The following is a 26,342-nucleotide window of genomic DNA, read 5'->3' on the forward strand; positions in this document are numbered from 1 at the left end:
GAGAAACTTCCCTACCACACTGTGTGAGGGCATAACATGACGGCTGAGAGGGTTCCGGGGGGGTCCTCCAATAAAACTGTGCTCTTTTTATGACATTCCTCACCGATTACCTGCTCTCAGAGCTCACGTGGAGATCGCTGTTGTTGGAATCCTCATGGACTCTGATGCAAGACGAGAGTGAAAGTGGTAGCACTACCCATTGATCAGTAACCTCCAAAGGCTGGTCATGTGAGGATCTCCCAAAGTACTGGAGAAGAATGATGCAACCCCACATTTACAGGCTTCACTGACATTTTCTATAACCATCTGAAACACAGCCGAGGCATCAATTTACGATGTCCCAGCCCATCAGCACCTAATTGCATTATCTCCTGCAGCAGGACTTAGACGCAGAAGAACTAGGTGGAAATCCTATCCTAGTGGCCATCAAGATCATGTCTGCTGTGAATGTGTTTGCCAATGGTTTGTATCAAGAAGCAGCTGGCGGCCTTTGTGGCATCTTCCAAAACTCAACCCATAAATGAATTTGGGACGTCACTGACAATTCTTTTTCAGCTCATAGCTTTTCCGATCATTCCCCTGTGACAAGGACAGTCAATTAGCCTAGGCAATAGAAACCTCCGCGACCACTCACTGTACTCACACTGCTTTGGAAGCATCCTGTCTCCAACCTGCACCGTTTGTGAGTGGAGGAAGGTTGTTCCAGGTAACATGGGAGTTTCCATGGCTCTTACATATGAGAGAACTCACTGATTCTTCCCTCTTTCCAAAGTCCTTGGTGTAAAAAAAAGTTGAGGGGACTGCTATGATGCAAGAGCTATCACTTTCAAAGACAGCCCAAGACATATTATGGAACTCTCAGAATAAGAGAGCTAAGATCAATGCTTTAAGCCTTCTATCATCAATAATCCTTCAATGTTGCTGAATGGATACAGACTTCTAAGCTGCCCGGAACTGCTTGAGTAACATTTAGAACAACATTACAACTGTGAGAGGCAGTGTTTTGTGCACCTTTTCCCAACAGACTAATGAGCCATGAGGGATAGTTGACATATGAGTTTCCCACTGTATACCTCCTATCCTTGAACAGCAGTGCACTCTCCTGAAATGCTGATAAGTAGAAGGTCCCTTCTCTGCAGAATGTGTCGAATCATCATGCTGTCACTTGCAAGGTAGGTGTAAGTGTGAATGACGTGTGCAGACCAGATCCTAGTGCAATTTCCTGCACATTGTGTTTATCCTCAGTGTTATACATATTACAGTGTAATGCCTTGGCTGCAGTCCTCAATGTTACAGTTCAAGGATCCCTGACATCTGTGGCTATTGGCTGTCAATGAGTCAGCAGTTTGTGAGAGATGAGCAATGCTTGGTGATTGCAATTTCTTTGATCCTTGAGCTGTCTGAAAAGGCTATTCATCTCTCACATGCGTTTTACTTAACCACATCCAACCACAACAATTAAACTACAGCACCGACTTTAACACTGCAAGTAAATGTATGTTTACAATGATGTTTCATTCAAGTCACTGATGTGCGATTGGTAAATTTTCATCTTCCTTTCTCCCCCTGCTTTGTGGTTGACCGTGCTGGCTTTGAAGATTTCAGCAGGGATGCCATGGTATCTTTTGGGGCTAGAGGACCCAGACCCACTCACAGTCTTCTTTCTAAGTGCACATTCATCTTGGTTTGAACTGCCACAGGCTTTTGGATTGAAGGCCTAGGAGCTGGAAGGGCTGACCCCTCTGGAGTGGCCCGAAAAGAAACTGCTGGGATACCTGTCTGTGGCTCCCCCACCCTGTGTTTGCCTACTGGCATCGGCCTAACACCAGAGAAGAAGGGTGTGCTTGTGGTGAAGGTCCCTCATCTTCCTCTCGCCTTGCCATTGATGCTGAGGAGGAATGGCTAAGGCAATAGAATGCAAGGGGCTGTGCACACATCTGGCTGAGCGTGTTGGACTTGGCTCATCAAAGTTATCACCAATTTGTCCATGGAGACAGCCAGTCATAGTCACACAGCACAGACCATTCGGTCCAACCAGTCTATGCCAACCATAATCTCAAATTAAACTAGTGCCTGCATTGGGTCCATATCCTTCCAAACATTTCCTTTTCATGAACTTATGCAAATGACTTTTAAATGTTGTAACTGTACGTAATTCCATACATGAACCAATCTCTATATAAAAAAAGTTGCTCATGTCCTTTTTAAGTCTTTTTTTCCTCTCACCTTAAACATATGCCTCCTATTCCCCACCCTGAGGAAAGGACACCTGCCATTCACCTTATTTACACCCCTCATAATTTTATAAACTGCTAAAGGATCACTTCACAGCCTCCTACACTCTAGTGAAAAATGTCCCAGCCTATCCAGCCTCTCCTTTTAACTCAAACCCTCCAGTGTCAGCAACATCCTAGTAAATTGTTAATGAACCCTCTCCAGCTTAATAATATCCTTCATAGTAGGGTGACTAATACTGGACAATACTCCAGAACAGGCCTCACCAACAGCCCAATGCCTATACTCAAAGGTCTGAGCAATGAAGGTAAGCCTGCTAAATGCCTTCTTGACCACCCTGTCTATCTGGGATGCAAACTTCAAAGAATTATGTACTGAACCTCTAAATCTTTCTGTTCCATTCCTCAAGGCCCTATTTTAAACTGTTTAAGTCCTGCCCTTGTTTGTTTTTATCAAAATGCAATACCTTGCCTTTATCCAAAGTAAACTCCATCTGACACTCCTCAGCCAATTGATCCAATGATCAAGATTTCTTTGAAATCTTTCGGACAAAAGTCCGAGCCAGTGGACTACAGGCAACACTGGTGGATTCCTCTATCCTTCAATCCCTCTTACTGAGTGCCTCTGACAAATCTGCCTGCTGGTCCCATGCCTCCATGTACATTTTGATGAAGTCAATTTGCAGCTGAGATGATGGGATCATGGTGTACTTGGAGCTGAGCAGATGCTTGGTCTTGGGCAGTCCTCGGAGTGCCAGAAATCTTGAGCATTTCTTCATTGACCAGGTGCAGAGATTTGTCAGTGATATGCTCAGCACATTGTGCCCCTGAGTCCAATTTCAATTTGATTACAAGTCTGAGCTGATGGGGGGCACAATTAAAACCCCTGTTGCTGCACCGTCAGAGGTTTCACTGACTTCCTCCTCACAGATGGGATTGGAGCAGAGGGTCTCTGGTGCAGGCAGGGGGTCACTGAGTGTCATGAGTAAGAGGGAATTAATTGTGTCAGAGGGATAAAAGCTCTTGTGCAGGTTAAGAGTGAACTAACATTGGTGGTCATGGGGGAGCAGGTCAGCACAGTACCCTCAAGCTTAATGACTCAGTTGGCCATCGACATCTCACCATCCTCACATGAGCAATTTCCCCAAACTCACCCGTTGTCTTGGCACTCTTGTTCTGGATATGGGCCAGGTTTTCCTGCAATGAGGCAAGGGGAGGGACTGAGTACAATTAGAGTGGTTGGAAGAGCTGTGAGTGGTAATGCATGATCAGGTTTCCCCAGTGAGAGTATGAAGTGCACAGGGTAGGAAGAAATAGTGGTTCAGGAGGATGAGATAGTGAGTGATAGATAAGTGACTGGAAATGATGCGTGTAATAATGGGAGTTATAGTTCATGAGCCTTGATGAGAGATTAGAGTAAGTGACAGTCCTGTGGGTGTAGCAGAGAACTTATCTTTGCACATCACAGAAGATTATTGACCTTCTTCCTGCACTACTGAGCATCATGCCTCAGCCTAGACACATCACTGAGCTGGCTGCAATGTGTGTCCAGGTTGGCTGAGTCTGGTAGCTCTGGTTGTGTGGCAGTTAGCTGGATAAAAGGATTGCCCTCCTCTCCAACAGCCTGACCAGCAAGACTACACAGAGGCCAAGTCTGGAAGGTTGAGGCTTGAGCGTCACTGAGTGAGGGGCTGTTCCTGGTTTGCAGCGTCTGCAATGGTGTGCAGCTGGATTTTAGATATACCATCAGAGCTTTGAAGGCTGTAAGGTCCCAGCAGTGATCAGCACCTCTGCCTCTCCAGGCATGCAACTGCCCAGAGAAGGAGCTCAAAAGCTGGGCACTTAATGAGTGAGGTGAAGAACGGAAGATTGTGTGAGAGAAGTCATTCCAAACCTTGGCACAGCAGTTACCATGAATTTCACTCAACAAAACAGTGTAAGTGTGAAAATTCCAGCTTCTGTTAAAAATAAATAAGAACTCAAAGATGAACTCATTAATAAATATTGTTAACAACAGCAATTGATTTATCCACTTCTTGCAAAAATGAAATTATTACTAGACACAGCATCAATTTTTTTTTAAAGTCACAAAAGTGTGTGATTCCAGAGCTACCTTTGGAATCAGTGTCGCTGGTTGGGAGCTGAAATTGGATTCTCAGGTGTCTTTCACTGGCTGTTAATGTCACCCCCATATTTCCCACAGTGATATAAGTGCTGTGGCCTGGTTTCCCAGTTGCTCCATAGACAATGGAATATCAAATACAAATAAGCCAACATCAATTAAGTTATTAAACTGAGCACTTCAACTCCTGCAAAAATAAGCCAGTGCTCCATATCATCAATCACAGCTGCACAATGCAGCAGAATATTAAATATGGTATTTGCTAGAGGATTTACTTCAATTAAGTGAACTGCTCATTATTTCAAAGTCCTGCCAACTCCAGCAATGTGAAGCCAGTTAATGCATACATAGCAGGCAGATCCTCCTACTCTCAAAAAGCTGACTGCAATTAGTCCAGGCCTCAAATACTGAGATATGATCCAGAAAGGACTTTGAAAGATATTGTTGTTTCTCTAAACTTTTCTTTTCAGAAATAAACAGTAAACAAGAATCTCTCGAAAACCATCAAATCTCTTGAAATTTGGTTGTTTCAAGTTTATGTGCATCCAAAAAAGGCTTTAATGTTGCCCTTCAACTGATCTGAAAGGTTTTGACAATCTCCAGTTATGCCGACAAACTGATTTGAGTAGTTTCTAACGACAACCTCTGGTCCCAGAGAGAAAAAAAACATCGATTTTTCTTATAAAACTCTGACAAGCTGACACCAATAGTTGGTATTTTGTGCAGGTGAAGGCCACATGCTCAGAAAAAAAACTGACCTGGAGTTCGAAAGGAAGTCAAGTGAAATATTTCCCTCCAGATGAAAGGCGATGGAACAGTCCTAAATATTTGCAGGAAAGGCTGCAGGAAGTAACTAGTTGTTCTCCTTGGGGGAAGGAAGTTGAATTACTGTGGTAAAAAATGTATCAAAACCAGATTTGATTAATGAACCTAATGGTCATTTTCTGCTCCCATGTCAACTGTAATAGTGTCTCATGTATGACAGCTGACATTCTGTCAAAAAGAAACTGCTCTTTGAAATTTAACTTGCTGGTTTACTGTTTAATAAATGACTCATTCCCGATCCAGATATTTAATGAATATTAATTGTTTCCCATCAAAACTCAGAGACATTTGCAGGTTCTTTGAGTGGAAAATGGCTTCACAGTATATCACATCGTAATATGATAAGTGTCAGGATTGTTCTCCTTGTGGTAGGTAAGTGAAGAGGTGACCTGATGGAGTTTTACATGATGAAGAGGTGTTTTGACAGAATAGATGGAGAAAGCGTATTCCCACTGGTAAGGGGGCCATCAAAAGCAGAAACCATAGATTTTATATAGTTGACAAAAAAACGTAAAGGCGAGAGGAGAAGATTATTTTTCACTCCAATTTGGACATTATCTGAAAAGTAGTGAAGGCTGATTCCAGTAGTAATTTTAAAATGGAGTTGGAGCTTAAAGCAGCAAGGGAAAAAAAGTGAGGAAGTGGGACAAAACATTTTCAAAGAAATTAAGGCCTCCAAGATTCATTATGATCATCAACTGTAGTTTTCACTGATATAGATGAGAAAATTCCATTCTAAACATCTGATTTCATTCCAATTCAAATAAATGACGACCAACCTGAATTGAACATGAATAGAACAAATTCCCTCATCACAATTTGAGATACAAATAAGATTTAAAACCTACTGATGAGTATTAATGTAAGACTGAGAGACTACATTCTAGTGGTTTGAGTGGCACAATAAAATTGAGATATTTATTAAAACGAGCTTACTTCTGCTCCAAAACAGATCAAACTATTGTTGTGGATGAGAGGCAAATCTATTATAATAAATGTGATGAAGATTTTTTTTTGTGTGTGTGTATACATAATAAGGCTTGGCTGTTCCTAAATCAGTTTTGAGGTGATATCTCTCAGTCAGTTCAGCAGAGACATGCATTGTTCTCCAACTTCAGACTTAAATAAATGGCTGCCCAAGGGAAGACAGCACAAGGCAAGGGAGTACTCAACAGAAGGCAAAACATGAGGAAGCTTAGAGGGATCTTGGGATGCCTGTCCACAAATCCCTAAAGGTGGCAGGATATGGTTAATAGGCTAGTTAAGAAGACTTATGGGACACTTACCTTTATTAGTCTTGGCATAAATTATCAGAGCAGAGAGGTACGGGACTTTGGTTAGACCACAGCTGACGTACTGTGTGCAGTTCTGGTGACCACACTATAGGAAGGATGAGATTGTACTGGAGGAGGTGCAGAGGACATTCACCAGGATGTTGCCTGGCTTGGAGCATTTTAGCAATGAACAGGGGCTGGATATGCTCAGGTTATTTTCATCAGAGCAGAGGAGGCTGCAGGGGGACTTGTTGGAGGTGTATCAGATTAGGGACAAGGTGGATGGGAAACAGCTATTTCCCCTGAGTTAAAGAGGCAGTAATAAGGGGGCACAATTTTAAAGAGGACAGAAGGTTAGAAAGAATTTCAGGACACATTTTTTCACTTAGAGGGTGGTGGGAATCTGGAATGCTTTGCCTGGGAGGTGAGAAGAGATGGGAGGTTTCACAGCCTTTAAAAAAAAAAGGATGAGCACTTGAAATGTCATAACATTCAAGGCTATGGGCTCAGTTCTGGGAAATGGGATGAGTTTAGATAGGTCAGTACACACAGGCTTATCTGCCACTTTTCCCACTGCAGGCAAAATAGTGGGAAAACATCCTGCCACCTCGCCCCACCAACCCAATGCTGTCACACAACATACTGCCAACATTCCCTGAAAATTCTAGGCCCTTGTTAAAAGAGTAGGACATGTGTAGTTTGATCATCTGAAGCCAGTGTGGCAACTGGATTGCAACAGGTTCCTCGCTCTTTAATGAAGTTAGTGAAAGGAATCACCACAATTTCCATTCTTGATCACTTTTAGGTGGGTTTCGGTGAGAATACCTGCATGTGAACTGCAGGTGAGGGTAATATCAGATTTCAATGTGATAGCACTGATGCTGAAACTATTCTATCAGCACCAACCATGAGGCTCAGATGTCAAGAACGGCTATGTGAACAGGACACCAGAGAGTGCCTACCACATGGTGCCAGAACCAGCATTTGTCAAGGTCTCCAGCAAATAAAACAGAGATAAAAAGGAAAAATAGCTGACTTCAATTTTTGCAGCACAGAACTATAAGATGTGAGGTGACTACTATTTCCAAAGCCTTTTCTTGCCCTTTTGGTGGAATGGTTAGAACAACAATGATTTCCAAACTGTGTCAATGCCGCACTGTAATCAGCTGCTTGATTTGCAGGGTTAGCTGACAGTCATATTGAACGATTGTATTGTTTGCAATGTGGAATCAAATCAGAAGCTAGCTGCAATGATGAATTAGAACAAAATCCCAAAGAAACTTTCTCACAACTGTTTATAACATAAGTGCACCACAGCAGCCTGCAGAAATCAAGTTTCCTGCAACATAACTCTTATCTGTTGCTCTGATGCTTCCTTTACTGCCTCTCTATTTACTCAGTGGCCAAGATCATATGGAGCAAAGTACTTATGAGCAGGAGTAAGCTATTCAGCCTTCCAAGCCTGCTTCACTGTTCTTTAAGATCATGACTAATCTGAGAGAACCCTTGATGCCTTTGTCTCTCAAACCTCCATGTATCTCAGCCTTCAATGGAGGCCTTGAAATGACCCAGCCACCAATGCTTTCTAGGAAAGAAAATTCCACAATTAAACTCTGCCAAGAGAAAAATATTCCTCCTCATCTTCAGCTTTACAATTCATTCTGTGGATATTTCTGAAAGCATATTAGTGATCTGAAAATATGTACCAGAACTTAATCCCATGTGCAATGTTTCCTATTCCTGCATTGAGATGTATTAGATCACTTGGACATGGTGAATGGGGCAGGCTATGAAGAATGATGAAGGGCTTTTGCCCGAAATGTCAATTTTCCTGCTCCTTGGATGCTACCTGACTGGCTGTGCTTTTCCAGCACCACACTCTGGGCTATGAAGAATGCATACCCTTATCGGTCCCTACATGATGTTTTATCAAGTTACACTAAATGGAGAGAAAATCAGGCAGGATCCCTCGCCAACATGCAATTCTCTTATCCAGTTGTTTTTTGCACTTAGAATATGCTTTGTGCTGGAACAGGTCAATTCCACTGCGTTCACATTTGTTCCCTCTCTTCTGCAATTGTACTACAGTCTTTACTTTCAAATGATTGACCGAAAATCAATTTTCTCTTGAACAGTTCAAATCTATTATTTCAAGTGAAGGTGATTTTAGCAACCAGTACAATTCCACTTCATATTCTGATTGAAGAGTTGAGTGGTTTGAATTTCTATGTGGATTCTCCAACATCGGTTTGGTAAAAGACATGGAGCAAGATTATGAGCAATTATTTCCTCCATTAATCGAAGATCCACTGGTAGGCTGGGAGATGAGAGGAACCTCCAAACAAATTCTAATCTAAAGAATCAACATCATCTCAGGTGTTGGCTTGAAAGGTTATCAGCAGTAGATGAATAAGTGGTTCATATTGTTAAAATAGCAGTTATGAATGCACAAAAGCTACAGCCTGGTTGCAAGATTATGATGAAAACCCAAATGTTGTCCATAATACAGTGCTCCACTGCTTCACGTTTTCACAAAACATCTCTGACAGCCTCACCGTTCAAATACATTGAACAGTGTAAAGTTACTGTAGTTGCACAAGGTATTTGCTTGTTATGATCGTTTATTTGTAAAGATGGAATTTCTACTTTTCCTTTTTTCCTGGCTGGAGATGTTAAAAAGAAACTGGGACCCTTAAAAAAAAGGTGCTTTTTTAAAAAAAGCAAAGATTGTGATTCAAACTGGCTACTGCAAATTACTTATTTTTGAATTCCACCAAAATAATGAAAACAGACAACTAAATCCACGGGAATTATGAAAGTTCCCATCTCCGAATAATTGACAATCACCACCCTCCAAACATTCAAATGTTTCTGAAATAAGTCCTCCAACTTCAATCAGATATTCTGAAGCAACTACGGGTATAGACTGATGGACCATCAACAGAATACACAAATGAGCAGGGTACTTCAATGGTCTTACCAAGTAGGAGAACAGATTTAGACTAAACCACCACAAATTTGAAATCCCCGCATCAAGACAAGTCATGCAGCAGTTTATCGTGTGTGTGTGTGTGTGTGTGTGTGTGTGTGTGTTTATTTTAGTTTCCAGGGACTGAAAGATCCTTGTCAGCTTATCCTTTTATACCACCAATAATACGTGTGTGCATGTAGGAACAGACGTATTTATGTGACATTTCCAGAGAGAAAAAAAAGGTAAAAAAAAAATTTGGAGATTAACGTGGTTATACTGGACCTCTGTTTTGAAGTGTATCAGATGGATTTGACCAGCATTCAGCACTTACAGAATTTACTATTGTTTTTCCTTCTAAGTACCGAAAGGTGTTGCCTAGTCTTTTGTAGTTCAGGAAAAATATAATAAGCTTATCTTGCTCTTTGTTTAACTCAAGCAAGCTGCCAGGATAATTTTTTTTATAGGCTCCAAACATAAGCAGTCGGTCACTTACAGAATTGACAAAACACATCCTCTCTAAATTCTAAAGAAAAAAAACCTGTTGTGGTCATCCAAAGAGTAGAAGAATAGGATAGACACTGCATCCCTCTTCACCTGGTCATAACATGCTAAATTCATCCCAGAAAGTTAAAAGTATTATCCAATTCAGTCTAAGTGCCCTTTTAATGAAGTCATAAATAAGTTTCCAATTCTTCAGTCTGATGGATTAAGATGATATGCTCTGTTCACATAGTTTCTAGGTGCCCTGTTTCCCTCATAAAAAGAAATGATTAAAATAAAAGATTTAAGAACAAGTCTAAATAGGAATGGAAAAAAAAACAGAAAATGCAGGAATTACTTTTCCTCCAAACTTAGTATTGAACTTGAAATATTCACTGTTTCTCTCTCCACAAATGCTGCCAGGCCTACTGAACTTCTCTGGGACTTTATGTTTTCATTTCAGATGTCTGTTATTCACAGTACTTTTCTTTAATTAAACTAACAGTAGCCAGTATTAAATGCATTGTTCTGAAAATTTATGGTTGAATCTGTTTCACAGCACATCCAGCCATGTCTCTCAGCAAAGTACAGTGTGTCAGAGGACAACAGCAATTACAGGCATTCACCACATTGCCCGAAAGCATATTCTCAGTCTCAGCTATAGTATGCTAGCTGTAGCCTTAATGATCATCTGTGTGGCTTGTCAAGAATGTGTCACTGTGAGAAGTTCTGAAAAATAACAGAGTTGGTCATTCAGAATTTTGCTGCCTGACATTACAGGCAGGTGGTTTGCAACTTATTTTTAGTATCTATCAAACTTTCACAGAATAATTTTTTTTGTTGCTATAAGGTCTTAACTGTTTTGCACTTTCTTTTTCTCAACGAATTTATCCCACTTGTGGCACAGTACCACATAACAAGTGTGTCACTGATCAGTCGTTTACACTGTATTAGAAGGATAATCAGAAGGAAAAATGTCTTGAGAGTGCTACAAACCTGGACTCCTAATTTCTCCAATATATAATTCACATGGCATTATGATTACATTTTCAGTGTGTTCTGTGTACCTTCTCACATTAGGCACATCTACCAGACAGAATCTAGTGGAATCAATGGGAAGTTGTTACAACGGATTAGGAATTAACTACACTCCCAGAGGCAGAAACATGCTATTAAAGTCATGGATATGCATGCAGAGTAGGAGCTTTCCAGTGTATCTAATCACTTTGTACCATGAAAGCACATTTCTATTAAAATTGATCATAAAAAATAAAAGACCATTCAATGCATGCATTATGTGATATTTCTGTAACCATCATCTCAGTTTTGGTGTTGAATGCTTGAATGGATTCAATTTCCTATTTTTCTTGCTGAAAGCTTATTGCTCTGTAGTTCTGATATTACCTATTGATGGCAGAATAAGCAAAAGCTTTAAGACACATTAAAGTGCTGGGAATGAACAGAGGCATAGGCAATATTTTTTAACTCATTCCCAATATCATCTATCATCTGGAGCTGTTACCAGAAGCAAGAGGTTTAAAAATAAGAACTTAATCAAAGATGGAACTAAACCAGATCACCTTGTTTGTCAAGCTTAGATCCATAGATCCAACCCTTCCCATTTAAACACTGAAATCTGCAAAAATAATGCTTCCTGATGTCTGCATAGTTCCACTGTAATAATCTATTTTATGCCTTTTGTTAGCACTGGTCTGTCAGTCCCCCAGAGACAATATCAACATTTATTTTTAATCTGTGCAGAAAATGTCAAGGTATATTAAAGTAAACGTTACAAGACAATCTTTAGGACAGGAGTTGAATTGATTCTCCACACTATGAATGCCTGAGCGCAGTTGTTGTTGTCCACAGTGAAGTACAAAGCACAAGCCAAAAATGTATTGAGAAAGTGTGAGAAAAATTAGTCAAGGAATACTTAACAGCTGATTCTTCAAGGTCTTCTGACAGCAAAATCCAAGAGGTATTGGCAGAGACCTGGAACTTGTATTGTGACCCAGGAGAAGTTTGACTCAAATCTTGCCAATTCATGAACTAAGCAGTGGGATTAGAACACAGTGTGCTGTAAAGTTTACTTTTATGTAAAATGCGTAGAATTGAAATAAATAGGTGAAATGGGGCAGACTTACATAGGACATTATGTTTGCCAACAAGTTCAAACAGAACATTGTAAGATTTCAAATGAAAAAGATATTAATGCAGATTTCTGTGGCAGCAAGAATCCTCTGAGATGGAAAAGACAATCAATTCATTGTTTAATCACTTCAAATTTAAACAAACACAATTTCAGACAGAATTGTTTTTAATTGAGCTTCACAGAGCAGAAACTATTGCAATGAACTGTGGGCAGAGATGGCTGTTTCACATTGATTAATTTTGCAACTGTCTTCAAAATGCATTTTAATGTAATTTCTGCCAAACAATTAGCATTTTTGATGTTTTGATCACTGAAACAGCAACAAATAACATTAACAATCCATATTCAAGCAAAGTAGCATGGAGGACAAAACAGCTTTAATTATTGGTATCTCCCCCAACACATAATTTCCCGTATCCATGAGAGATTCTTTAGAGGGAATGATGTGGCAGTGAATGGCATTTCCTACAAGATCTAAACTTACTTCTATTGGATGGAAATAGAGCAGTGCCGTGACAGCACTCTTTGGGGGAAGACACTAATGAGGCAAAAAAAATGCCCTCAAGGAACAAAATATATCTTGAACGGCAAGGAAATGACGTAGGTTAAAAGGGCACTCAAAATAAATTTGATAAGTAAAGTTAGAGAAGCGTCCAAATTATATGAAAAGAAATCACAGCAAGATCTCACAAAGAGCTGCAGAGGATTGGAACCCTCTTCCACAAATAGCAGTTGATTCTACGTCAGTTGTCAAGTTTAAATCTGAGTTAGATAAAATTCTATTGAGCAAATGTATTCAGGGATAAGGGTCAAAGGCAGGTATGTGGAGTTAGGCCATAGATCAGCCATTATTTCATTGAATGGCCTACTCCTGTTTCTATGTTCCTATTTGGATAAAGTCACTTTTGCAAATTAGGCAAAAATAATTAAAGTTATAGCTAAATTCAATCAGGTGCTGCCTATGTCGTTCACTGCTGTATATTTTATTAAAAATACCATCACACTGTAAAATGAATTTAATTTATTTATTATATTTCTTTAGTTCAATTTAGTATCAAGCGTGCCCCAGTTTTATTAAAGCTACAAAATAAGCTATGATTGGGTCCACAGCAACCCTCCAGACACAAACATGAAACTTCTGACTTTGTATTCCTGTTCACTGGTGCCCCTTAACCAGGAAAGTAGATGTCTCATTCAATTCATAAATGCCCAGTAACTAAATTTCAACACATGGAAAAGATGCATTTAAAGTATTTAAGTGACAGCCTTAAATCTCTCTCCACGTTCCTTCAGCCATTATATACAAAATATATTGCTTAAATAGTTCTAGCCGCAGTATCACTGTTATTGCCAAAGGTAAATGATTCCAGATAAAGTGATTATGAAAGCTGTATTCCTATCATTGCCCAAGGCAAAGTCTTTGTTAATCTCTACAAATGACTGACCAATGAGACTTTGCATTTCAAAGCAGAAAATTGATTAACTCAGTCCCTTGAGTCTTATTAAATGTTCTGACTACGGATGCAGCCTTTGGCACCAATAATACAAGAAGATTAGAACATGCTGTAGCGTTACCATCATTTTAACCATGCATCAAGTGTTTTAACCAAAGTCAACAAATCATTGTGTTAACTCTGACGGTGTCAACACTACACAAGGTGGGGAGAGCATTTAATGAAGAACAGGATAAATCCAACACTGTCTTAAATTATGTAATGGAAACACATTTGTAATTATAACTGTTTCCAACCGCTCTCCTGAACTTTTTGAAAATTTTACTTTGGTAAACTGTTTACTATTTTCCTGAAATTTACCAGATCACACATCATTTCCATTGGGAAAGAGCAGCTGTAATGCTAGGAAAGTGGTTTTCCTCATTACTAATAGCATTCACAATTACAGTGAGATCAAGCCAGCTACTTTCCACACAGACAGTACAGATGGATAATGGTAAAATTTAATGAGTAGTGTTAGGGGGGGAGGGGAGGGGGGCTTGGAACCTGAGAAGACTGCCAAAGGGGTCCATGGCCAAAAGACTGTTGAGAATCACTCAGTGAGAGTGCAAGTTGACTGAACAGTGTATGAACAATCTTGCTTTTCGTTTATCTATTATTATCAAAGTTATAAAACTTGTGATTCTTCAAGTGGAAATTCAAAACCCTGAAAGAAAGACATCAGTTCTCTAGCCTGATGAAACTGCTGTATTCACACTCATCACCCATATCGTAAGATAGCATTACTTTCAAGTCTACTTGATTGTGTCCAATGTCAACATTCTGTATAACAATGCATTTCTCAGCAAAATTAGATTGGCCCTGGGGAATTGGGACGAACAACAGAATTATTTATGGCAACTGTTACCAATAATGCCACTGCAACAAATTCCCAGACAATCGCCTCTCCTAAGGTCGAAGAAGTCAAGAAAAGTATAGCAAGCAAACTGCTCCATATGTCAGAAGCTGAGGTCAGGAGAGGAAATAGAGTTGAGAATGAAACCAAAGAGAGGATTAGGAAGTTTTATTTTCCCCTCCAAAAAGGGTATGAGTAGAGAAACCAAGCAAGTCAGGAATCAAGGAACATCATAAAGAAATGATAGATTATAGCTCTGTGAAAAACAAATGAGAGTGAAAATCAAACTAACATTTAAGGGGTACTGTAATAAAAAATCAAATAATTAAATGAAACTGACAAAATGTGAACTAAAATAGTTGTGAAGCCACATTACACATAATAAAGGACATAGTAGATATAGAATGTGGGGAAATAAGATGGTGACATCTTGAAAAATATCCATATTATATAGGAGGAAGTACTGAATGTCTTGCATCTCATAAAAGGTGGATACATCCCCTGGACCTGATCAGGTGTACCTTAGAACTGCATGGGAAGCGATTGCTGGGCTCCTTGCTGAGATATTTGTATCATTGATAGTCGCAGGTGAGGTCCCTGAAAAGAGAAGGTTGGCTAACGTGGTACCAATATTTAAGAAAGGTGGTAAGGACAAGACATGAAACTACAGACCGGTGAGCCTGATGTCGATGGTGGGCAAGTTATTGGAGGGAATCCTGAGGGACAGAATTTACACGTATTTGGAGAGGCAAGGAATGATTAGGGATAGTCAACATGGCTTTGTGCATAGGAAATCATGCCTCATGAATTTGATTGAGTTTTTTGAAAAAGTAACAAAGAGGATTGATGATGGCAGAGCGGTGGATGTTATCTACATGGACTTCAGTAAGGCGTTCGACAAGGTTCCCTATGGGAGACTGATTAGCAAGGTTAGATCTCATGGAATACAGGGAGAACTAGCCATTTGGATACAGAACTGACTCAAACGAAGAAGACAGTGGGTAGTGGTGGAAGGGTTGCTTTTCAGACTAGAGGTTTGTGACCAGTGGAGTGCCATAAGGATCGGTGTTGGGTCCACTACTTTTTGTCATTTATATAAATGATTTGAATATGAACATAGGAGGTGTAGTTAGTAAGTCTGCAGATGACACTAAAATTGGAAGTATGGGGGACAGCAAAGAAAGTTACCTCAGATTACAATGGGATCTTGATCAGATGGGCCAATGGGCTGAGGAGTGGCAGATGGAGTTTAATTTAGATAAATGTGAGGTGCTGCATTTTGGGAAAGCAAACCTTAGCAGGACTTATACACTTCGTGGTAAGGTCCTATGGAGCATTGTTGGACACAAAGAGACCTTGGAGTGCAGGTTCATTGCTCCTTGAAAGTGGAGTCACAGGTAGATAGGATAGTGAAAAAGGCGTTTGGTATCCTTTCCTTTATTGGTCAGAGCATTGAGTATAGAAGTTGGGAAGTCATGTTGCAGCTGTACAGGACATTGGTTCGACCACTTTTGGAATATTGCATGCAATTCTGGTCTCCTTCCTATGCAAAGGATGTTGTGAAACTTGAAAGGGTTCAGAAAAGATTTGCAAGAATGCTGCCAGGGTTGGAGGATTTGAGCTATAGGGAGAGACTGAAATGGGGGGGGGGGGTGTTTTCCCTGGAGCATCAAAGGCTGAGGCGTGACCTCATAGAGGTTTATAAAGTCATGAGGGGCATGAATAGCATAAACAGGCAAAGTCTTTTCCCTGGGCTCGGGGAGTCCAGAACTAGAGGGCATAGATTTAGGCTAAGAGATGAAAGATATTAAAGAGAACTAAGGGGCTACTTTTTCATGCAGAGAGTGGTGCACCTATGGAATGAGCTACCAGAGGAAGTGGTGGCGGCTGGTACAATTGCAACATTTAAAAGGCATCTGGATGGGTATATGCATAGAAAGGATTTAGAAGGAGTAGGGCCAAGTGCTGGCAAATGGGACTAGATTAGGTTGGGATATCTGGTCGGTATGGATGAGTTGGACTGAAGGATCTGTTTCCATGCTATACATTTCTATGACCCTCTGCAGTGTCCACCAGCTGTGGAAAGTCAGAATAGGTTTATCCGTGCACAATCATTGTCAAGTAAATGCCCTAATCCCGCAGACTCTAAGCCTTAATGGAGACAATTTACAATATCTATTTTAAGCTGCAAGTTTAGAAAAATTCATTTTCTAAACAGGCAAAGATTTCAGAAGCACTACTGGTTTAGGAAGGTCACAGCAGACATCAGGAATATGATGACCTTGTGGCAATATCACTGAATTAGTAATCCAGAGACCCCAGTCCTTCAGACACAAGTTCAAACCCAGCAAGGCTTTTGGGAAAATTTGCATTCAATGAATAAAAACTGAAATTGAATGTTTATCACAATAACATGGACCATGCAGCTACTTTCAATTGTTGTAACAACCCATTCAGTTCACTCATGCCTTTTAGGGAAGGAAATCTATCCTCCATACCTGGTCTGACCTACATGTGACTCCAGACCCATAGCAACGGGCCTCTGAAATGGCCTAGTAAACCAGTCAGTTCAAGTAAAAATAAAACGGGCAACTAACACTAGAGTTGCCAGTGACATTGACACACCACAAAAGAATAAATAACAGAGACGTTTTATTTGGTATAATAGTAATATAGCTATGAAATAAATCTTTCAAGCTAAAATATATAGAAAAAGTAGAACACCTTTAAAAGCAAGAATCGAATAAATGGGCTACCTTGTATTTCACATTTTACATGTGTATAATGGTGATGGAGCATGGCCATGCTATTCTTTTATATTTTTAGCTTTTGTCTATTTTAGCTATGTTGAGGTTACCATACAACTTACACATGCACTCCAAGTGCCTAAGGTGTTCCTAGGTTCTGTTACTGATACCAGAGTATATCAGACAACATGTTGGCACAGCATCACATCACAAAGGGAATAGAGACCACAAAACTGACTCCTTGCAAAAAAGCAGAGTTGTAGAATTAGCACAGAAAGAGTGAAGTGGATTGAAAATTGTTTCCACAATGGAATATGTAATTATTTATATTGCAAATGACTGATTAATAAAGCATAAGAATAATCTGTCCTCAGACTTGACTTCATTCTGCTATAAATAATTGTGAAGCTGGCAACAAATAGTGTGGGAGCACGTATGTAAAAAGTGAAAAATTATTCACAGATAAGATCTGGAAAAGATCAAAAGCTTTGAACTACTGAACATAAAATATTCTTTGTGCTTTTCTTTGTAATTATGCATTAGTCGCATTATAAAAGTAAACTCAGTGGTGCAAAATCAAAACAAAGAAAGGAATTTTTCACTGCACAGCTGTGCTGAAGAGCCTGGTTAATGTATTCACTACAATGAAAGCAAGCCTCTGTACAAATATATTATCATACCCTGGGGTAACATTCTCAATTCACACCACAGCAGGTGGCACATATAATGCATTTTACAATCAAATATTTGGATACTGTAACTTCCAATCTGAATAGGATAAGAATGATGGTGTCATTCTTTTACATTTATATGTGGATTGCAATCACAGTTTAGAAACCCTGAACCAGGTTTTACACAATCCTTAAAGATGCGTCTCTTTCACATTGCAATATCTAGCAACCAACAGTCTACACTGCAGAATTAAAATAGCATGAGGACATTTAGGCATTCTTTGAGTATTACTTGTCTTGCAGAGAAGACAAACATGTGTGTTAAGTAGAAATTTATATAGAGACAAATTGACTAAATAGATATTAGATCAGCTTCTTATTACCAAAGGCTGATGAATAGCACGTATTCCATTTGAAAAATAAATTACTGCACAATATCATATAAAGTGCACATTTGAGGGAACCATCATCTTAAAGTGCAGAGTAAGTGGGAGAAATAATATATTTTCTTTAAATACCATGACTTGACATAAATGGCAAAGCATACAACAGTGAATATGTTTAAGATGACAATCTGCATCATTTTAAATACCATCAACATAATTACCCTGCTGGTCTATATCAAACGTTTTAAAGCTCTGCTCAGTTTCCATTAACAGCTGGACAATCATCAAAATCTAAATAAGTAAACAAATTCCAAGTTTCTAGGGCTGGTGAATTTTCCTGAATAGATATTCTCCAAAATCCATGCAACAAAGTTATTTCTAATTAAATGGTAAGCTTGAATGAAAATCCAGCTTCTATTGTTTCATCATAGCCTTCCTGTGATGTACCACAAACTGTACACTGTTCTGACCACCTTAAAATAAAGCTGCTTAAGCGTAGGATTCATATATTCACCTAGGGTGGCACAGTGGCTCCGTGGTTAGCACTGCTGCCTCACAGTGTCAGAGAGTCAGATTTGATTCCACCCTCTGTCTGTGTGGGGTTTGCACATTCTACCCACGTCTGTATAGGTTTTCTCCCACAGTCCAAAGAGGTGCAGGTTAATGGATTGGCCATGCTAAATTGCCTACAGTCCCCAGGGATGTGTAGGGTTTGATAGATTAGTCATAGGAAATACAGGCCGAAAGGCATATGGTAGGGAGGGTGGGTCTGGGTGGAATGTTCTTTGAGGAGTTGATGTGGACTTGATGAGCTGAATGGTCTGCTTCTACACTGTAGAGATTCTATCTATCAAGGAGAATTTGAAACTGTGTTACAGAACATAAAAGAGCAGAAGATACTTACAGCCCTCATAGATGTCAGTGGGGATGTGGACAGCTGTGTGGTTGAAGTCCACACGGCGTCGGAAAGCTTGGTTGAAGTGAAAATCAGGTTTGATCCTTGGACGGCTTTCATTTCTGTCAGACTTTAGGGAGGAGAAAATCAAAGAGTGAACATTTAAGAACTCTGAGATTCTGACACAATCTTGTTTCTTGCGCACAATTATTGGATTATAAAGACAGCAAAGCTGCAATGTTATCATTATATGAGATTATTAATGTCCGAATTATCTTTCTACATGAGTGTCATTTACTCATGAATATTAGAAACATTACACCCTGTTGGTTGGACAATAACAATGCATAAAAAAAGCAACATAGAAGAGATTTTAAGCCAATAAACTACAAAGTGAAAATTTTAGAACAAGCTAAAATTTTGCATATGTACTAACATGATTGCACTTTTATTCTAACATTTTGAAAGTAATTTAAAAATCCCAAATTGGTGATGACATCAAAGAAAAGCAAATTTATTATGGATATTTGATTATGTAGAAAGGAGCCTACTCTACAGATAAAGAATCAGTGATAATTTAGCATTTTTAACAACAGAAATAACATGGAGCCTCTCAGAGTAACCAGTTGTGCCGAATTCAAATAGAGGGCAAAGATGCATATTTGAATTGGGAATGTAATCGAGATTGGTGAATGGATATAATGAGATTTTCAGGTATGCAAGCTGCAATTAATGGGACGCTGCAAGCATCAGTACAATCCATATTAATGACTTAATGAGCAGACTTGGTGTAATATATCCAAGTTCAGTCGGATACATACTGTGAGTTGGGCAAGGAAGTTGTGAAGAGGATGCTTAGAGATAACAAAGAGATATAGACAGTTTAGGTGAACTTCAATTCTGGCAACGGTGGAAAAGTGAGAATTTAGCCTTATTGGCTGGAAAAGTAAAAGCAGAATATTTTTAAATGCCGAGAGATTGGAAATATTTGTATTCAGAGGGGTGTGGCAGCCATTGTGCACTAACCACAGAAAGTTAAAATGCAAGGAGAAACAAGCAAGTTTGTTTTTAAAGGGAATGTATGGTTTGCTGAAACCCACTTATTTAATGATGTCTCTCAGTTCAGAAAAAAATATTTTGTCGCTACAAATAATGATAGTCAACACTAAAACATAATTGGGAGTCTGTTCAAAGCTGTTGTTCATTCGTGGTTCTCTCTCTTCAGTACTTTCTACTGGGAAATAGCAATTGCAGAGGTTATTCTACCTTTTATACACTTTGTTCAAAAAGCCTCCACAGGGACAGAAGTGGGAGAAGGAAATTGCAATTTTAAAATACATTGTTTCTGAGGTTCAATTAAGTAAACGTTGCAGCTGACTTTAGTCCTTTAGCAGCTGAAGCTGTAAGGCACATGGGTGGAAGAGCTGCAAGCTAAATACTGCAGTGATCCAACAAGTAGGTTGGCAAATCTTGTATCAGGATTGGAGTATTTTTAAAAATGACAAAACCATAGATTGTTCAGCTGATAAAAATTACAATACTGATATAATATTGTTTTCCAAAATGATAAAAGCACAAACATGTTAGTAAACGAAAGTTCTTTGTATTAAACCATCAAAATTGGTATGAATAAAACATGTAAAAAATTGCAGCCAAGTGGTTCAAATCACAAAAAACATTGAAATCTATGAAGTTGTTTTCCTGAAAACATCAGGACCTTACAGTTTTTTTTCATTAATTCTAAGTTTCCTCCCCAGAACAGTCCTCATACAAATATGGAAAGAAAGGATTTCTAATTACAGAGTCATAGAGATGTACAGTATGGAAACAGACCCTTCGGTCCAACCCCTAAACTCGCTGCATTCATAATATTTAGATTTCTCTATGGTGTTGGTAACAGGCTCCAAGGTGTGCAAAATGAACATTCGCACAATCTCAATTTGAATAGGATTGTTCCTTTTTTTTAAATGCCCTGCATTTCTTACTTTGCCATTGTTGGAATCCAATATGTTAATCACCAAACAATGTGCCAATTAAAAAAAGCAGAAATGTTCTTCTACCTGAATTTGAAGCATTCCTGCTGAATATCGAACCTGATTCCATTTCCCAGGCCGCATAAGGGACAGGTAGAGATTTTGAGCAAACCACTCTGTGTATACACTTTACCCGGCAGAATTGATGGTGTCAACAGTCAAGTAGTTTGCTGCAACTCACTGCAAGTCAAGATTGGGCATTGGGGTGACATGTTGGAAGATGGGACTATATTCAAAGCAAGGCTGCATCTCCAGGATGGAGCAAAGAACATTGACGAAAAAAGGAAAGCAGATCCTTCAAAATTATTTGGGGGGGGCACTTCAGAATTAAATCATTTTTAAAAACTGCAAGTTGCTGTATGTTATAACAGCTCTAAAGCTAACTCTAATCTAAATTCACCAGATCTAGGATCTAATAAATCCACATAACCTTGAACCTCGTGAATCCTTCGTCTTGCTTTAAAACCTGTAATAATGAACATTGTTACTAAAGAGAATAACTTAAATTAAACATGGAGTTCTTAAAGGGTTCATCACATAGCTCACACAGACTAAGGACATGTTTCTCTGCCTTAACCACAAGGAGCTCAAATAGAATTCACACTCTGGAGTGCAATTCCTGCAGGACCTATTAAGTACATGACACCAATTTTGTCAAAGTCCATTTCCATCCAACTTTCCAGCCACATTTCTGTAGGTCGGGTGTAAAAATGGGCATCAACTAATGGAAATTCTCATAAATAATGAGGGCCTGAGGAATTCACGGCATAAACTCCTTTTATAAAAGTTAAAAATTAAAGTTTTAGATTAATCATTGTCCACACAATCTTTAAGAATATGCAATGAGAGATAAAATACAATGAAGGTGTAAATGGCAATTGGTTTTTAAAAATGATCAAAAACGTAGGAATAGAAGATTTGAAAAATGGCTTCTCCCTGCTGCAATGAAAATTTCAAACTTCATTTTGAACCAGCATTTTCTTTTACTTACTCATGGGACGTGGGTATTGCTGGCCGGCCAGCTTTTATTGCTTGTCCTAGTTCACCTTGAGGAGGTGGTGAGCTGCCTTCTTGAACTACTGCTGTCCATTACTGTAGGTAGACCCCCGCAATGCCCTTGGGAAGGGAATTCCAGGATTTTGACACAGCAAAAGTGAAGGAATGGCAATATATTTCCAAGCCAGGATGGTGAGTGGCTTGCAGGGAAACTTGTAGTGGTGGTGTTTCCATGGAACTGCTGCCTTTGCCCTTCCAGAATGAAGTGGTCACAAGTTTGGAAAGTGCTCACCAAGGCTCTTTGGTGACTTTCTGCAGTGCATCATGTAGATAGTACACACTGCTGTTACTGAGCATCAGTGGTGGAAGAGTGGATGCTTATGGATATGGTGCCAATCAAGTTAGCTGCTTTGTCCTGGAGGTGCCAAGCTCTTTGAGGATAATAAGAGGTGCACCCTCCAGGCAAGTAAGGAGTATTCCATCACACTCCTGACTTGTGGACAGGCTTTGTGGAGTCGGGAGGTGATTTACTCCCTGCAGTATTCTTAGTATCTAACCTGCTCTTGTAGGCACTGTGTTTATACACTAATTCCAGTTGAGTTTCTGGACAATGATAATCCTCACGATATTAGTAGCAGGGAATTTGTGATGATAACACCATTGAATATCAAGGGGCAGTGGTAAGATTGTCTCTGATGGTCATTGTTTGGCATTTGTATGGCATGAATGTTCCTTGCCACCTGTCATTCCAAGCCTGGATATTGGCTGGATCATGTTGCATTTGGACATGGACAGCTTCAATAGGTGAAGAGTATTGAACATTGTGTAACATCAGCTAACATCCCCACTTCTGACCTCATGATGGAAGGAAGGTAATTGATGAAGCAGCTGAAGATGGTTGGGCCTGCGACACTAACCAGAGGAACTCCTCCAGAGATGTCCTGGAGCCGAGATGGTTAGCCTCCAACAACCACACAATCTTCCACAGTTTGCTCCCTGACACCTTTCCATTCCCATTTTGCTGGGGCTCCTTGATGCCACACTCAGTCGAATGCAGCTTTGATGTCAAAGGCAATCACCCCTCACGTCTGAAATTCATCTCTTTTGTCCATGTTTGAACAAGGCTGTAATGAATTCAGGAGGAGTGATTCTGGCAGAACCCAAACTGGGCATCACTGTTATTGCTGAGCAGCTGCTTCATTATAAAAATATTGATGACACTTTTCATCACTTTTACCAATGATCGACAATAGATTGATGGGGTGGTAATTAGCTGAGTTAGATTTATCCTGGTCTTTTGTGTACAGGACACACCTGGACAATTTTCCATGTTGTTGGTTAGATGCTAGTGTTGTAACTGTCCTGGAAGAGCTTGGTCAGGGGAGAGGCATGTTCTGAAGCACAAGTCTTCAGTACTACTGTCGGAATGTTGTCAGGCCCCATCACCATGCTGTATCCAGTGGCTCCAACTGTTTCTTGATATCACATGGAGTGAATCAAATTGGCTGAAGACTGGTATCTGTGATGCTGGGGATCACTGGACGAGACCAAGGTGAATCATTCACTCAGCACTTCTGGCTGAAGATTGCTGAGTGATATTTCATTCAGCCTTATCGTTTGTGCTGATGTGTTGGGTTCTTCCATCATTGAGGATGGGGATATTTGTAAAGTCTCCTCCTCCAGTGAGTTAATTAATTGTAAAACACCATTCCCCACTAGATGTGGAAGGACTATAGACCTTAGATCTATCTATTGGTCTGTCTGTCATTTGCTATATTTTGTTGTTTGGCATGCAAGTAGTCCTATTTGGTAATTTCACCAGGTTGACACCTCCTTTTTAGATATGGTTGGTGTTGTTCCTGGCATGTCCTCCTGCACTCTCCATTGTACCAGGGTTGATCCCCTGGCTTGATGGTAATGGTTGAGCAGGGGATATGCCGGGCCATGAGGTTTCAGATTATACTGGAGTATAATTCTATTGCTATTGATGGCCCACAAAACCTCATGGATGTCCAGTCTTGAGTTGCTAGATCAGTTTCAAGTCTATCCCATTTGGTGATAATGCCACACAATATGATGGAGGATATTCTCAATGTGAAGGTGGGACTTCATCTCCCCAAAGACTGTGCTATTGTCACTCTTACCACCTCTTGTTCCCTTACCACCTGTCACAGATCAGTAGCTTGTCCTTTAGGACCCAATCAGGTTAATCAGTGGTGCTATTTTCGAGCCACTCTTGGTGGTGGACATTGAAATTCCCCCAACCAGAGTACATTTTTCGCCCTTGGCAAACTCAGTGCTTTCTTGAAGTACTATTCAACGTAGAGGAGTACTGATTAATCAGCCAAAGAAGGACAGCATGTGGTAACCAGCAGGGGGTTGCTTGCCCAATTTTAATATCATACCATGGGACATCATGGTGTCCAGAGTCAATGTTAATTGCTCCCAGGGCAACTCCCTCCCAACTGTATACCACTGTGCCACCACCTCTGCTGGGTCTGCCCTGCCAGTGAGACAGAATATATCTGGTGGTATCTGGGACATTACCTGTAAGATATGACTTTGTGAATATGACTATATCAGACTGTTGCTTGACTAGTCTATGAGACAGCTCTTCCAAGTTTAGCACTAGCCCCCACCTGTTAGTAAGGAGGACTTTGCAGGATATACAGGCCTACTTTTGCTGTTGTCTTTTCTGATGCGTCAGTCAAAAATAAGTTGCATCATTCATTGTTTACTAGCTTCAGAACCTTTTGCCATGTGCAAGGTCCATCAATAATTACACTAAAGCATACATTGAATGTTGAGTCTTTTTATTTCGTGTTACTGTTGCTGATTTTAAAAATTGCATTTTTTGCTTAAAGATATCCTTGAATGAAGTAGACAGTACAGAATACATAAACAGATTGGTCCCATCTTTCAAGGACAATGATAACAGCACAGCATTTTCTTAATATAGAATCAATTGTGAAAGCTCAGGTACATACTCATTTTGAAGAAAAACATTGATTTCTGAAAAGAATGGTCCACAATTCAAACCCATTATTTTACCCCATACTTACACTCATGAGGTCATCCTTCGCATTGTAGTATATCACATCATTATCCTGAAGAAATAAAGAAAACAATAATTACCAAAACAAAAAGTGCACAATTCATGATGCATTCAAAATAGCAATGACAAATAATCCTTGGAAACAAAGTCAGTAGAATTAAAGCTAAGACTATCCTACAGTGATGTGCAACAACTGTAGTGGCATCTTAATGGTGACCCTGCTACAAAGAACACATTTTCATATGTCTGAAATATTCAATCTTTTATATGCACATTTCCTGTATATAGTAGCGAGACCATCCTCCTTTTCAAGTTTCATTCATGTTTTAAGCGTCAACATTTGGAAATGCATTGTCGTTTGGCTAATAGTGAAAGTGGAACAAATGGCATAAAGCAATTACAATGAGCCAGAATATTTAAGGATCAGGGATGAATGAAAGAGCTGATACAAACAAGGAGATGGAAATATTGTGAACCAAAAATTGAACACAATTGAACTAGGTAGAAAATAGCAATGAAAAAATTGACAGGCTTATAAATCAGATTTTAAAGGCTTATAAACACAAACCAATCATGAATGACCAATTTGGAAAATTTACTAAGAGAACAACTCAAACAAAAGGGGAGAAAAACATAATCCAACTGGAAAACATTATTTAGACTTCCAGTGCTAGTAATAAATTAAATTTCCAGTGGCCAAAATGAGACTTGAAACAGAATCATATTTTAAAATGACACATTTCACAAGAAGAATTAAAATTACTGAAATGTTATTTAACAGCCACAAACATTTTAATTGAAGTCAAAAAATAGAAATTGCTGGAAAATCTCAGCATGTCTGGCAGCATCTGTGGAGAGAAATCATTTCAGGTTGAGTGATCCTTCCTGAGAAGAAAGTGAAGTCTGCAGATGCTGGAGATCAGAGCTGAAAATGTGTTGCTGGAAAAGCGCAGCAGGTCAGGCAGCATCCAAGGAACAGGAAATTCAACGTTTCGGGCATAAGCCCTTCTTCAGGAAGAAGGGCTTATGCCCGAAACGTCGAATTTCCTGTTCCTTGGATGCTGCCTGACCTGATCCTTCCTGAGAATTGTTTCTGATTTACAGCATCCACAGTTCTTCCAATTTTGTTTCTAACTGAAGTGTTCTGGATCT

At 39.6% G+C, this 26,342-nt stretch overlaps 1 protein-coding gene across 4 annotated transcripts in view; it reads right to left on the reverse strand.

Moving 5' to 3' along the window:
• LOC132826725 (voltage-dependent calcium channel subunit alpha-2/delta-1) overlaps nucleotides 1-26,342 on the reverse strand; it is a 668,330-nt gene that overhangs the window by 350,062 nt on the left and 291,926 nt on the right. For all 4 annotated transcript variants that reach the window (XM_060842844.1, XM_060842843.1, XM_060842845.1 and 1 more), the window contains 2 exons: nucleotides 25,198-25,242; nucleotides 19,116-19,236 (listed from right to left, as the gene is read on the reverse strand). In XM_060842844.1, coding sequence (XP_060698827.1) covers nucleotides 19,116-19,236; nucleotides 25,198-25,242 — 166 coding nt within the window. The remainder of the gene's footprint in view (nucleotides 1-19,115; nucleotides 19,237-25,197; nucleotides 25,243-26,342) is intronic.

This window comes from Hemiscyllium ocellatum, chromosome 23 (genome assembly GCF_020745735.1).
Source record: "Hemiscyllium ocellatum isolate sHemOce1 chromosome 23, sHemOce1.pat.X.cur, whole genome shotgun sequence".
NCBI lineage: Eukaryota > Metazoa > Chordata > Chondrichthyes > Orectolobiformes > Hemiscylliidae > Hemiscyllium > Hemiscyllium ocellatum.